Source organism: Phasianus colchicus, chromosome 14 (genome assembly GCF_987193195.1).
Source record: "Phasianus colchicus chromosome 14, bPhaCol1.hap1.1, whole genome shotgun sequence".
Taxonomy (NCBI): Eukaryota; Metazoa; Chordata; class Aves; order Galliformes; family Phasianidae; genus Phasianus; species Phasianus colchicus.
In genome coordinates, this window is record NC_143449.1 from 6,983,640 (window position 1) to 6,997,469 (window position 13,830).

Below are 13,830 nucleotides of genomic sequence, written 5' to 3' on the forward strand. Positions count from 1 at the left end.
AGCCCTTTTGTAAAGAAAACATGCAGACGAAAGCAGAACCAGGGCTTATAAAACAGAGGGTCAAGCAGGGAATCTGGGAAAGCATACAGTAAGACTCTCATTCTGTTGAATGAGACTATTACTTTCCTGTCTGAATACCTTAAGAACACGTCACTTATCTCTGAAGCAAGCTTATCTGCTTTTTCTCCGTACGGATGTCTGTCCTGCCTGGAGGATCTAGCTGTTCAACTCAGACAAACATGTCCTTGAGATTTAATACCTTTGTAAGGTCAATTTTATCAGTTGCAAAATTGAGGCAAACCCCCGGGAAAAATAAGACAGACAAAATATCTTTGAAGCAGAGTGACTGCAGTTCCTGGGTATTTTCACTAGTGCCACTCACTGCTTAGAGCCAACTCTGAGCCAGACCACCACACAGAGGCAGTGTTTGCCCTCAGTAAGGGGTTAACCAGCACAGGAGGGCATTGATGTCCCAGGGCCAGCAGAGATGAGGGGGGCAAGAGACTGCTCCTGCACCTTGGCAGAGCACAGCTGCTCCCAGCCAAGGAAACAGGACCCAGTATTGCACATAAGTAGTGTTCACTGTTCTTATTTGTTGGCTGATCTTTCCTTAAGAAAATTTCTCTTGGAAAATCAGACCATCTGAGGGAGAATGCATAGTAATTACATGGTGCCTTCTGTGCTCTCCAGTTTCTTAATACAGGGGTGCCACAGAAGTAACATTACCCTGGCTTTGTTCTCCTTCCTAAGAAGACTTGTACAAAATAACTAATTAATGTCAGACTGTTAATGAGCTATTGCTGTGAGTGACTAGAATAAGCAAACAGAACATACTTAACATTGCAGGTGCAAACCCAAGGACAAAAAACAGTGGAGGAAGCCCTTCTCCTCGCTCTTCTCTTTCTCTCTCACTTACGCTCTTTTCTTCACTGGGACAGAATAAAACTCTTTTTGAACATAAAGACACATTTCCTATGTAGCTACTTTGTCTGGCCAACACCAGCTATTTAGGGACTGAACAAAGTGTGAACATGTTTCTGAGCTGAAACTACAATACTAGCTTTTACTTGAGAAAAGCTTTCAGTTCCCAGATCCCAAATGTACTTCTTGTGACACTGGCATCAGTGAAAGCAATTGCAGAGGCACTGTGTGCACTGGGCAGCACAACACAGTTGTTCACACAGCTTCACAGGAAGGTTTCTAAACTGAGGGACCCATTGCTCATGCCAGTACACAAAAACAAGCATCTGGGCATGCTATCCACTGCTAAATACGTGATGAGAAGAGAGAAAACAGAGTTTCACCATTTAGGAAAGCAACTCCTGTTCTGCTCACTAAGATTTCAGTATTGAACCTGCCGTGGGAAATCAACACCATCAAGGAAAAAAAACAATCTTATGTTATCCTGGCAAATATACCCAGGCTTGACCAGCCTCATCTGTCATCCTCTGTCACACAGAACAAGGAACAGTACCAGATATGTAGAAAAGCAGATCACGCTGTCATCGTCATTTTCCAAGAAAAGCCACGCAAGTTTATGCTTCCAGAAGATAAATCCTAATCCCAACAGTAAACATGAGTAAAGTTAAGGAAAAATTCATCATACTTCAGGGTAAAAATGCTTTGTGCATCCAGCTACAAGCTTCCAGCGTGCTCTTCATTACACTTGAAAGAGTGTGAGAACAGATTACACTTTCTGATGGAAAGCCACATGGTCAAAGTTGAAAATGATTTTATGTTCCTTGAATTATTTGTTTACAGCTGTGTACTGCTTTATAAAAACAAGATATGTGAAGCATGAGGCTTCAGAGCAAACCAATTACCAGATCCCAAATATAAATATTATTAATAGTTTCAATGTGCAGTACATTAATCACAATCAGAAGAGAGTGACATATTTAGTTCCTGCTAAGATGCTGAAGAAGCAAACAGACACAAGCACTACAGGCAGTGAGCGAGCAGATAATAGTTTTTCATTCTGAAGACGAAATCCCTCTGGCATAGTCCAGGTTTTATAGAAGCCAGGGGAAGATTCACAGTCACTTCAACAAAGTCACGCAGAGACCAGCAGTATCAATCAATAAAGGAAAACCCTCCATTTAATCTAGACAAGAAGTGCTGCTAAGGTTTCACTAGAACCTCTGAAACACAGCAGAGGAAGACGACGTTGAATGCAGTACAGAAAGAAAAGTTTATATACACCTCTGAGAACATACCTCCACTTCTCTGCATCAGTTACACATCTGTGTAGTTGAGTATTCCCAGGAGTAGTTCAAAAGCATCCTGCCTTATACTGCAGGACTCAACCAAACCTCTAAGACCTGCACATAGCTGGGCTTTTTGGTTCTTTTATAGTTAATACAAAAGGTAAATTTGAGAACAAACTGTACACATGCAGTTTCCTCTTATTTTTGGCTCTTCTCTTTCCTGCTCTCCAGGAAAAATTACAGATCATTCATTTATAGATATAAACAATTCAGCTACTTGAGATTGGACCAATTTTCCCTTGCTACTGTGAGTTTTACTTTCTTCACATACAAGTCACAAATTACTCTGAAAACATGCAGAGAGCTATAATGATGAACAATTAATTGAGTTGCATGATTAATTTGCTTCTAGCATTCCAGACACAAATATTTATCTGTTCTGTTCATAAGTTCTTATTTCCTATAATGTTTTTACAAGGATTGTATTTTCCTTAAGAAAAAAAATAAAAAAGAAACAAAACATTTAATGTCTTGGCGAGGGCACTACATTTAATAGCTACACCTTAGATTTTATATTGCCATCACTGCCTACACACCAGGCCCCAGGAAGTAGCATGCATTAAAGAGAAATTAAATTAAGAAATCTCAAATATTCTGAAATGCTTTTGTCAACAGAGCAACCTGTAGAGTTACATGCCCACAGACAGACCCAGAAAATGAAGAATATATTCTCAGAATATATTTCTGTATTGACTGATCAATACAGACGTGTATTCTTAATTAAAAAGAGGGATGATCTAAACAGCACTACTGCTGCAGTTACCTCACGTTGTTTATTATTAGAGAGCCATCAACTGTAAAAAAGCACGATCAGGTTGTAGAGAATGCGTCCTTTTCATCTTTATATAATAAGGAATGATTTTTTTTTGGACAGCAAAATGACAGTCTTCTGTCTGGATTGCACACTGACAAGAAATGAATGGAAAAAGGGAGGAAAAATAGACTAACATAGTTGTTTCAGCACAGAGAAGATGGTGGGAGTGGAGTAGTATGAACAGCATCTCATCAATGGGGAGTGAGTGTTCATTACCTTTGGACGCTTCCATTCAACTTTTCCTCGTGGGGCTTTTTGATAGAAAAGGGACTCATCTGAGGCTGGAAATTCAGGATCTTCGAAGAGTTGTCTCTGCTGGATACATTGCCTTTTCAGCTCGTGGTACTTCTGATCTCTGAAGAGTTGAACTGATGGAGACATATCTTTCTGTACAGGTAAGACGAATATTGCCTTATGTAAATTATGAAGCCTCTTTAAAGTAGTCCAAAAGATAAAGCATAGTGAAGCCCTCACAAGTATTTGACAACAGAGCATATAATTTGTTCTAAACAAGATTAATTACTGATTTCTGTTTAAGAAACAGATTATAAATTCAATTGTGCTAGGTAGCAGCCTAAAAAATACAAAACAGTATCTTATGTATAAGGATATCACTTACGAATGAAGAGAACTCTTACTAAAAAAGAACTTAAAGGTTCCAGGTAAGAAACAAATACAGCACTTTGCTTTGTCTAATTGATTGGAAATGTAACGGAGAGGATCTTGGTCCTCAGGTTACAGTGCATGTGAAGAGCAAGGCCATGTCTATCCCTGCATTCTTCTGTTGGCCACTAACAATTATCTACTGCAAGTCTTATGCCTACTTAGAATAGAAAACAGATTTCCACAGTTATCCATCTTAATTAAAGTGACAACACTTTAGCTAGCATTGTTGTCCTTGATTTTCGTGTTACGTTCCAGGGAGCTGAATTCCCAGAAGTAGCAAACATTAGCAAATAGTGTTGAGAATAATAATAACCACTAGCAATGAGAGAAAAAAAAACAAACAAACTTGCTTTCAGACCTTGGTTCTAAGAATCATGACTATCTAGCTTTGCAAGTTTAGTCATAGTCACAGAGCTCAAATAAGTTGCTTAAGATAATTCCACAACTCAAAAATTGACCACACAAATCACTTAAGACAATCTGAAGCCTAGGGAACATGAGGGATGGAGATGCTCCCATCTTTGTAGGATGCTATTTGAAGAAAGCAAAGAGAGTACTTGAACTTACTCTGTATGGAACACTTCTTTTATACAGCAATTTTTTTCCTCTTCCTTCCTAGTATGGGTTAAGGATGTATCTCCCTTTCCTCGAGGTATCTATAGCAATAAAGACAAACACAGGTTACCTCACACCAGCTATAAGAGCTAAAACCACACACTTGCAACAGAGAATGGTGTTATGTTGTCCTAGCAGCCTACTTGCTGTGTGCTGGTGCAGTGATCTCAGCCTGTGATTCCTGAGCAATGTGCATTACACATTGCATAAGATTCCACAGATTTGCAGAAAACTGAACGAAGCTGTGCACAAGCATTTCCCAGCAGGCAAGTGAACACAATAGGGGAAACAGAAAGAAGTAATGAGGAATACTTGGAAACATCAAACTTGCAATGACTGCTTTTGTGCATGAAAGAAAGCTACTGTGGCCAAAATAATAACATAGGAATGGTTTTGAAGCCCTCATTCCCTTCTTCTCCCACTCCACTCACTCCTTCCTTTCTCTCACCCCAAAATAGATAAGTGTTTCAAGGATGCGAAGTGCTGCTTTACTGCCTTTACTCTTGGGAATGGGTGCTCCTCCAACTCACTGCCATTCTTGCATCCACTCCAAAGCCTCCTAACCACACTCAAAGCAATTCTCCTGTAAGCACAACCTTGTTTCTACCAGAAGAATCTTACATAGCAAAGCGACAGAACAAGAAACAAGTCTATATGAGATATTTGGATGAAACAAATATTAAATGCCTTTCCAGGTATTTAAATCCCCTCTTAGACCAAAAATCCAGAAATATGTTTGCATACATCAGGACTGTAATTACTTGGAGTCAAATTCTAATACCACTGGGATAGAAAAATTTACTGTATCTTCAGCTAGGCCAAGGCTTCCCCTTTTTGAACTAGACCTTTATATTCTGTTACTGTGTTATCCAGCTTCAATGAAATAAAACTGCACGCAATCAACTGCTCAAAAACAAATACCTCACTAATACTCTGCCATTTGTAATAATGTCCTTTTTTCTAATGTTTATTTTCTTGTTAATTATCCCCCTAAAACGTCACAAGACATCTCACTTATCAGATGGTTTCCCAAGACAAGATGAAATAAACTTGCTTCCCCTCACCAGCCAGTTCTTTAAAGTCAAATTATCAATTGTAAAAAGATAGCTCAGGGACAAAAGAAAAGCATTAGTTTGGCTAATCTCAGTAGAATACAGATTATCTCACGATAACTGGTATTCTTGCTTATTAAAAATTCCCCACAAGCTAAGTAAGATTCTAAACTGAGCCTATCTGTAAGACACACTTGTTTTTAGAACAGCCCCAGGGTGATCAGGTTTTCAGCTGCTATTGCCTAACTCATCAAGATTGGTCTTTAATGACTTTGCTCCTCCATCCTTTCTCCCCGTCTATCTTCTGGATTGGAACAGAAGACAGTCCAGGATTAACACCCCCACACCCACTGCACCACGGCCAGCATTGCAACAACACACAGATGTGCATTACCTCAAGCTGCTGGCTGTGTCACCCTGGGCTCATGGGCAGCACACCCTGGGCAGAACGTGCTTGAGGAGGAGGAAGCTGCCACCCAGCCTCTTCCATACTCCCTGTGCTGTCCTGAGCAGGGGGCTGGGCACAATCAAGGGGCTGACTGCAGTCTCTAAAACAGCCAAGTGGTCAGAGCACAGAGGCTGAGGGATAGTCTCCACTGACTTGTTTTAAAGCAGGTCCCAGCTGCTGCCCCTCAGTTAAGCACTGAAGCTCTCAAATTACCCAGCTGTGCTCTCTATCCAATCTCAAGTTCACAGTATGCATTAAGATAGCCTTCCCTGCTCTTCAACAGATTTATCTTTGGTTGTGCTGGCACTCACAACATGCAGCTGCACTTCAGGGGAACATGAAGGCAGGCTTGGCAGCTGCTCCGTCCAGGATTCCCTACACTATCACGTGCCATAGTGCGAGCTGCGTACAGCACAGAGAGGGCTGTACCACATTTTAGAGACTGTATAATCAATGAGTATACAGATATATAATCGACAAGTATACAGAGAAGTTATGCTGGTCTTTAGAGAGCATATAGCTGGAAAGATCATCAATTGGAAAGAGATAATAGGAAAGGAACAGAAAAGCTTACCTGCGTTCTGGGCTCACAGAAAAAGACTCCAAGAGGAGTGATCTCCAGAGAGAGATCCTTCCTCACTGCCAGTCAGACCTTAAATGGAGACTAGGAGAGGTGGAGCCAGGCTCCAGCCCTTCTGATCACACAGGTGAATTGCCTTCACCTGTGCTCCCACGGCTGACTCAGTGCTTGCCTCAGGTGATCAATCAGAGGTTCAGGCCATGATTCAATAATTCCCATACAAAGAGCCTTGGCCACTCTATCAAGGAAAGGAGATCACTCTATAAGAAGGACAGAAGACAAAGAAGAAAAGAGAAAGAAAAAAAAACAAAACAGCTCTAAAGATTAGACATCATGTTTTTTGCTGATTGTTCTTTCTCTAACTGTATGTAACAGCTTAGTTCTTTTCTCTTTTCTGGTCTCTGAGCTGAGCTCCCCAGCAGTTCAGCACAGCTGACCCCAAGGTTTCTCTGGAGCCACGACTAAGCCCCTTAAGCCAGCAGTATAGGAGGTTCTGCATCTCTTGACTTTCAAACACCAAGCTTTAAGGTCTTTCTCTTACCCTCTTTTTTCCAGTGGAATTCTTCACAGCACAGTAAAGCCAAGCCACTGCGGGTCCCCTCTTCCATAGGGCTCCACCTAAGGTTCACCCCTCAGCCTGGCAGTACAAGCACTGTGTCCTTACAGTTCACACTCAGAGATGCTTCCCCCATCAGAGTGAGCAAGGCTCTGTCTTAATCACATTCAATATAGCTGCAAATACCAGCTCCTGGCAGCCTTAAATTAAAGGGACATCTACTTGAAATGCATTTCTTCACAAGATTATTAAGTATTATTCCCACTCTGGAGAGCCCCAGTCAAACACTCTTTCTTTACACTCACATTTTCCCATCTTAAATGTTCTCTTCCCAGCTGCTATGCAGAAGGTCCACAACAAACAGGGCTGACTAACTGTCCAGACAGGCTGAGTGAAAATTACACTCTAGCTGCTATTAAAGCCATGCAATGAGCACACAAGAACTAACACTAGAAGTCATCTCTTTTAAGCCTATTTGTGTTGTTGTGTGTAACTAAGCACCATGCAGGATAAAAAGTCAGAGAGGAGTTGCTGAAGCTGTGGAGCTAGCTGCTCTGTACACAAACCTCTTCTCACTGCCATCCTCACAGGAGGGGTGCAGGGACAGCACTGAGCTGGTTTTGCCTTATAGAAAGCAGTAATTTCCCCTCCAAAGGTGAACGCTGCCAAGCAGCTGCAGCAAAACCTCTGTTCTAGATGGAACTCCTCTTCAAGGAAGAGACTTGGCATGCTATGCTACATTAATTCTACCACATACCCCACTTCTCTGTTCCAACTGAAGGATTCAAAGGAGTTTTCATGCACAGCAACAGGACTAAAAGGGCAAAGTAAACTTCTAGTTGATATTTAACTCCACAGTGGAACAAAACGCTGCTCCTTCCAACAAGCAGCATCCCCAGCCTCAGCACTGGGACCCTGGTGGTCAGGAGCCCCTGCCTGGGATGAGCAGGGGGATGCCAGCAGGGACACACACAGCACGTACTGTGCTCTGGGGTGGCACCCAGCTTTTAAGATATTATCCATTTGCACCAAGCTTGCTTTTTCTTTCATGCAAATGGCAACATTACCAATAATAATCAGTATTTGGTTCTTGGGTTCCCTTTTTGGAATTGGAGTTGTGAACTGCCTCAACATTGTGGAAAAACTCTAAGCTCTACTCTTTCAGAACCGATCTGTCACTCAGCCTTAGAGCCACTGTTTGGATTATATCAACAACACAGGGACTCAAATGCTTAACTGTTTGCAAACATAGCTGCTTAGTGCTTTTGCAAACATCTCTTCCTCAGAACTCCAAACCTGACACCAACCGAGTCAGTGAGTGCCTCCAGAAAAGCAGCCAAAAGCTTTAAATTACTCTGAACTGTTTTTCTATAAAACTCCTAATTGAAAATGCTTCCAGGACTTCAGCTGGAAAAGGTTATTTCCTTCTCCTTCTGTGCAGAATGACTGCAGGTCCTTACAAAACAGCGACTCTGCAAATTTGCATTATGTGTCAGGGAATTTAAAACAGTTGCAAAACTTCTGCTTCACATACACTGCAGCTTCACGATCTTGACCATTACTTTCCTACTAATGCATCAACAGCATCACTGCCCATTACATTAAACATTCCTACTGGAGAAATTTACTCATTTGTATTCTTTAAACATTTCAACATAGTAACTGCACTGGGAGTCTGTATGCTATAATGCGTATCCTCTGCTCTTCGGCATCAACTTATTTAAAGCACAAAGTCAGTGTTAAACTCATATCTTGTGGATATGCAATTGCATTAATAAGAGCATGCTCAATTCAAATCAAATTTGCTACACAGAGTATTTCATAGCACTGAGGACCCGTGTCAATGACCATGGCTCTTCTCAGTTTGGCATAGCAATGCTCTCCTCACAGGATGAAATACCAAGTGTTATTGCAAGCTTTGAAACAGCACGGTGGTACCATGTTAGCCATCCTCTCATCCAGCTTTTGAATTTTCTACAAAATAAGGTTAATTTGACTATTTATGGCACTTGGTACTTAACAGGTATAAAAAGGTTTCCCTGTCTCAGCTCAAGAATTCACTGCAGGAAAGAAACACAAGCGTTTTTCTTCTCATATAAACAGAAAGATGCCAACATTGTGCTGCTGCTCAGTTTTGCCATACTTTGCATTCAAATTGATAGATCAAAGATCACATATTTTCAACTGAGAACATCTGCTTCCAAGCAGAAATTCGGGGGAGGCTAACTAGATAGCAGGAAGAGGACTGGCCACAACTGTTTGCTTTCATGGATGGTATCAATGAACAGCAGAATCTCCTGGCTGCAAACCAAAGCTTTGCTACAATAACATTAATCACAACATGTTCCTTTTCTTCTACTGCAACATGATAGTGCTTAACTAGGGTTTTTTTCAGGGCTCATCGAGACAGAAAGTTTACATATAGCAGTAATTGGGAGACAGGATACAGCTTCTAATGCAAAGCCCACATCCAGCAGAACGGCTCAGGGAGAGGAGCTTCAAGACCAAGTGTGCCCTTCCAATGAGCCCAAGAGCTGAATAGGAGCCCTACTAGGAATGCTGCTATTTATTTTCAGTTTGCAGTCCTCACACTGATTCCCCTATCCTCATGAGACACAAGCTGCACACACCGCTAGCATGCTTGCATGGTGGCAGTGAGGGGACAGAACTCAGCTCTAAGTCACTGACTGCTGACACACAGCAGCAGTAATTCAAGGCAAGTGCTGACCAGCAGTCTAGTTATCTCTCAGATGTAGAGGAATACACAAGAAACTACAAATACAGTGCTGAAGCATCATCCCTTTCTTCCAACCTTTCTTCTAGTTGGGCCACAGCCAGAAAAAACGCAAACCCCATTCTTACCCTCCAGAAAGGCAGTGCTGGATTCACACTGGAATTGCTGGCTAATTGCAAGCTGCAGCCACCTCTCCCACAGTTGGAAGCACAGCTGTTCAGAGTTTGAGGGCACTAGCTGAGGGTGCTGGTGCCCAGGTGGAGCAAACAGCAGTTGAGAAATCTGCACTTACAGGTGATTATGCTCAAGAGGGAAGGCTCCATCTGGCACGAGCAGAGATTGCCCCACAGCCTTCAACCCAACTGAAAAAAATATAGTAGTTTTTTTGCTACCCTGTTTTGTGTGACCCTTAGCCCTATCCAAATGTAAGAATCAAACTCCTAGAGGGCTTTTTGCACCAAGAGTGTGAGCAGCTTGGCCAGCGGGGCAATTTGATTGGAAGCCACTGCACCAAGCAGCTCTCTCTGAGTAACATGAGGCAGTTAAGTTTCTCTGAGTACATTTTAGCCCCAAGACACCCGTGCTTTGCCTGTGTTCCGCTGCAGATGCACAAGTCCCTTGTTAATCTCAGTCAGCATTCAGAAATTCAAAACACTGCACATCTGGGCTCGAAGGGGCTCTATAGAGCAGGCAGGGTGACAGTACAAGAATGAACACAGAGCACAACAACGGAACAGAACAGCAGGAAATACTTTTCTAAACAGCCACGCACCAGCACTGCCAATGTGCTTTAGAAGTGCATACCCAGGGATGCTGCTTCTCTTTCAGGTCAGGGATTGCCACATGCCTAATTTTGGTGCTGTTTCCCTGGTGGAAGGAAACCTGTTTGGACCTGCGTACGTTGCACAGCATTCAATCTTTGTCCATCTTGATTGTAAGCTAACATATTTTTCTTGTTACCGACAAACAAGTGAAGACACAAAGTGGCCAAAGGGCACATTTAAAAAAAAACATCCAGGCAAACCAGATTTCCCAGTTTGCACAGGCACCAGCATATTTTTTAAAAATGTGACCCTCAGTGGCATCCACTACAGCCCTGATCCCAGGGAGATTTACAGCTAATTACAGAGAGGTACCATTCCAGTTTTGAATTCAAAAGAAAGTAATTTAATATGATGGATGCTGATTGTTACAATTAACATTAACGCAAGTCAAGAGATCTATAACAAACTGTAAAGAAAATGCTAACAGCAATGTCAGCCAATTTGTTCCAGCCATGCTTTTGTACTGAAACCACGGGGAACAATTCTCTTTAGAATTCCAATCTCTCTCCATCCTGTCTTTTCATAAAAGCTAGTTCAAAAAAGGTCTACAATCGCAAATTAATGGGTAACTCTATCAGGCTACTCCATTATTTTATGCATCCACTTATCTACTATTGTAGAGACAGTATAAACGTCTCTCCTTTGGAAAAAATAAGAAAGATGAAAATACCCACTTGAATTTCCGCAGTGAAAGAATCCACAGTGAGAACTGGCATAATTTCTGAAGATCAGAAACAGTATGGAAAATGGAACTATATGAGAACTGAGATTAAATCACACTTCATCATTCTGGCCCCCTTATTTGGTATAACTGATAAAGATGGCTGTGTTGGTGCTTGGCTGGTTATTCCAGAAGTAATGAGAGCAGCCACACTTTACAGTAAATCACAGTGACTGCCTAGCTCAATGTTAGCATACAACTGTGATGCCACGTTCTGTAAGAAATGTATCTTAAAGCAGTAGACAAAAGCATTTTGTCACTGCGCTTGCTGAAGTGCTGTTACTAGTAACAAGTGTTCATCGTGGTGCTGAAGCTGCAAATCAAGTAAATAAAGCTTTCCTTAATACCTTCTGCACTTACCTAGCTGACATGGGTCCTGCTCCGAGGCACATCAAACTCCAAACGGACTCTTGCAGACAAAGATCCCCTCAGCTTCTTAACCTGAAACTCTTTGGATTGTACCAAGAGCACATCAGTAGAGGGGTGTGTTTCACGATGACCCTTACAGTGATGATGAGTCACGAGGGACTCCAGGAAACAATCCGAGCTGACCCAAAATGCAGAGTCTTGTTTATTCCTGGTAAATTGTTATCTGTAGTTGTGGCTGTAACTGGGAATGAATTTTTAAAGGAGGAGATGAGGCAAGGCTGCTTGGCAGGAGTTGCAGGCATTTTTTGTACGGAAAACAGGGCAGATTAATGTGCATCATGAAAGAAATGATGTTCCTTATTAGGCTGCGCGCTGTTCCCCAGTTGCATAAAGCCACTGTCAATGCCTTGGCCTCAGCGGGCCCTTCTGATAGCGGCCTGTCCAGGCTGTGGGGAAAAATCAGACAGCATTTCTGTGGGACCTGCAGTCCACGAGATGCTGCAAAACCCAACAGGTGGCTTTGTGCCCTCAACCACGAGTGCTGTGGCAAGCCCAGAGCAGCCTTGGGACGGTTCTTGCCAAGTTCTGCCTCCTGGTTTGACTGCAAGCAGTCTAGCATGTGCCTAAAATATGCTATTTCTATTTCCCTTGCAGAAGGGAAAAGCCTGAATAGGGAAGATGTCCTGGGAGAGCCTCAGAACAGACTCCAGAGGTCCCAAGTTGTCCAGGAAGCTGAGCTGTTCCACAGCTGTGCCAAACAGCTCTTTATGCCTGAGATGTCACAAAACTGCCCAGGCTCTCACGCACTTGTCCAGTCTTGCTCCTCTCCCCTGGCTAACAAGGGAAGACAGGCCAGTTCATGTATAGAAATTGGGAAAATAACACATTTTTCTGTGCTGGGTAAGATAATTTTTTTTAAAAGTCAGAAATAAATTCCCATTTTAAATTGGTTTTGGTGAAACAAGCTTTTCTACATATTCCACTTAGCCACAATTTCATTCTGGCTAAATCCTGAACATTTGGGTTAACTTGACATGACAGTTTTCTCATTTGAGGACCATAAAAAAAATTCACCTTTACCTTTGGGCAGCTTTCACTTACATTTCTGTAGATGTAGCCCAGTTCCTAAACAAGTATCACTTACTTAAGTAGACATTGCAAATTGTCATTTGCACCAGTAGTCTTAAATATTCCCACCAATTTGTTTCTTCCATTTCATTCTTCCTATTACAGCATAGCTGGCCTGAGTTTGCAAATAGGCCCACTCCTCCCAGACCTCGCTATTCAGCAAATCTACTTGCCTAAAGGAATTTGATCTCAGGGGACAAGTTACACTCAGAAAGCACTATGAAGACAAAGTGTTAAATAAGATCATAAATCTCTGTTCTGCAGGCTCACTGTAGGACTGCTTGCTTTCTTATAAAGAGCTTACCCGGCTTCCTTTTGAAGGCATGCTGAAGTTTGGACAGAAAGTCCCTGGAAGCTGCCACTACAGCTCTAGCATGTAATGCATTAAAAAAAAAAAAGCCCTACACAATAAAGCCATGTGTTTTCAATTTGTCATTGAGTAAGCAGACTAGAGTTTAAATCATAATAAGAAACCAATGTCCTCCTATATACACCACGCATGCTGTGATTCATTTGCACGGTTGAGAGAAGAACATGGAAAATCACATGAGTACAACAAAATTCTGCTATTTTCTGAGGTGATAATTTTCACAGCTTATATAGACATGTTCTTGTGTAGCTGCCTTTGATCCACCGTGGAACAAAACTGTGAGAACTTTTTTATGTATTAATCTGGTGCCATAATCCAAGAATTACATGTCATTTATCTGGGCTGAGGAGGAGCTTCTCCTGAAGTCTCATAAGAAATTCCCATAGAAAGGAAGCAAGATGAGCCTCACAGGCAGGCAACCAAGGGCAGGCAGACAGCTGTGTTCTCACTACAGAACCATGACCAAATAAAGCCCACCTTGTAATTCAGGAGGATTGCATCAAAGTACTCAGAAAGACACGCTCACATACACTGCCATGGTCTAGAAAGAGGTCTCACAAGCTGGGGACAACATGGCCTTTCAAACACAGTTCCTGAATCTTTGGAAGTCGTTGCCAGCAGCCTTTAGCCTGCCAGTGGAAGGTATCCTGAGCACCATCATCACATGCTCTTCTAGGCTGCTTCAC

At 42.1% G+C, this 13,830-nt stretch overlaps 1 protein-coding gene across 7 annotated transcripts in view; it reads right to left on the reverse strand.

Moving 5' to 3' along the window:
- Nucleotides 1-4,403, reverse strand: part of CAPN6 (calpain 6) — a 55,566-nt gene extending 51,163 nt beyond the window's left edge. For all 7 annotated transcript variants that reach the window (XR_016470983.1, XR_016470981.1, XR_016470979.1 and 4 more), the window contains exons 1-2: nt 4,315-4,403; nt 3,298-3,468 (exon numbers count right to left, since the gene is read on the reverse strand). Coding sequence is in view for 1 of the 7 variants with exons in the window: in XM_090150081.1 (XP_090006207.1) it covers nt 3,298-3,462 (165 nt within the window). In the remaining 6 variants the exon portion in view is untranslated. The remainder of the gene's footprint in view (nt 1-3,297; nt 3,469-4,314) is intronic.
- Nucleotides 4,404-13,830: the final 9,427 nt, after the last annotated feature.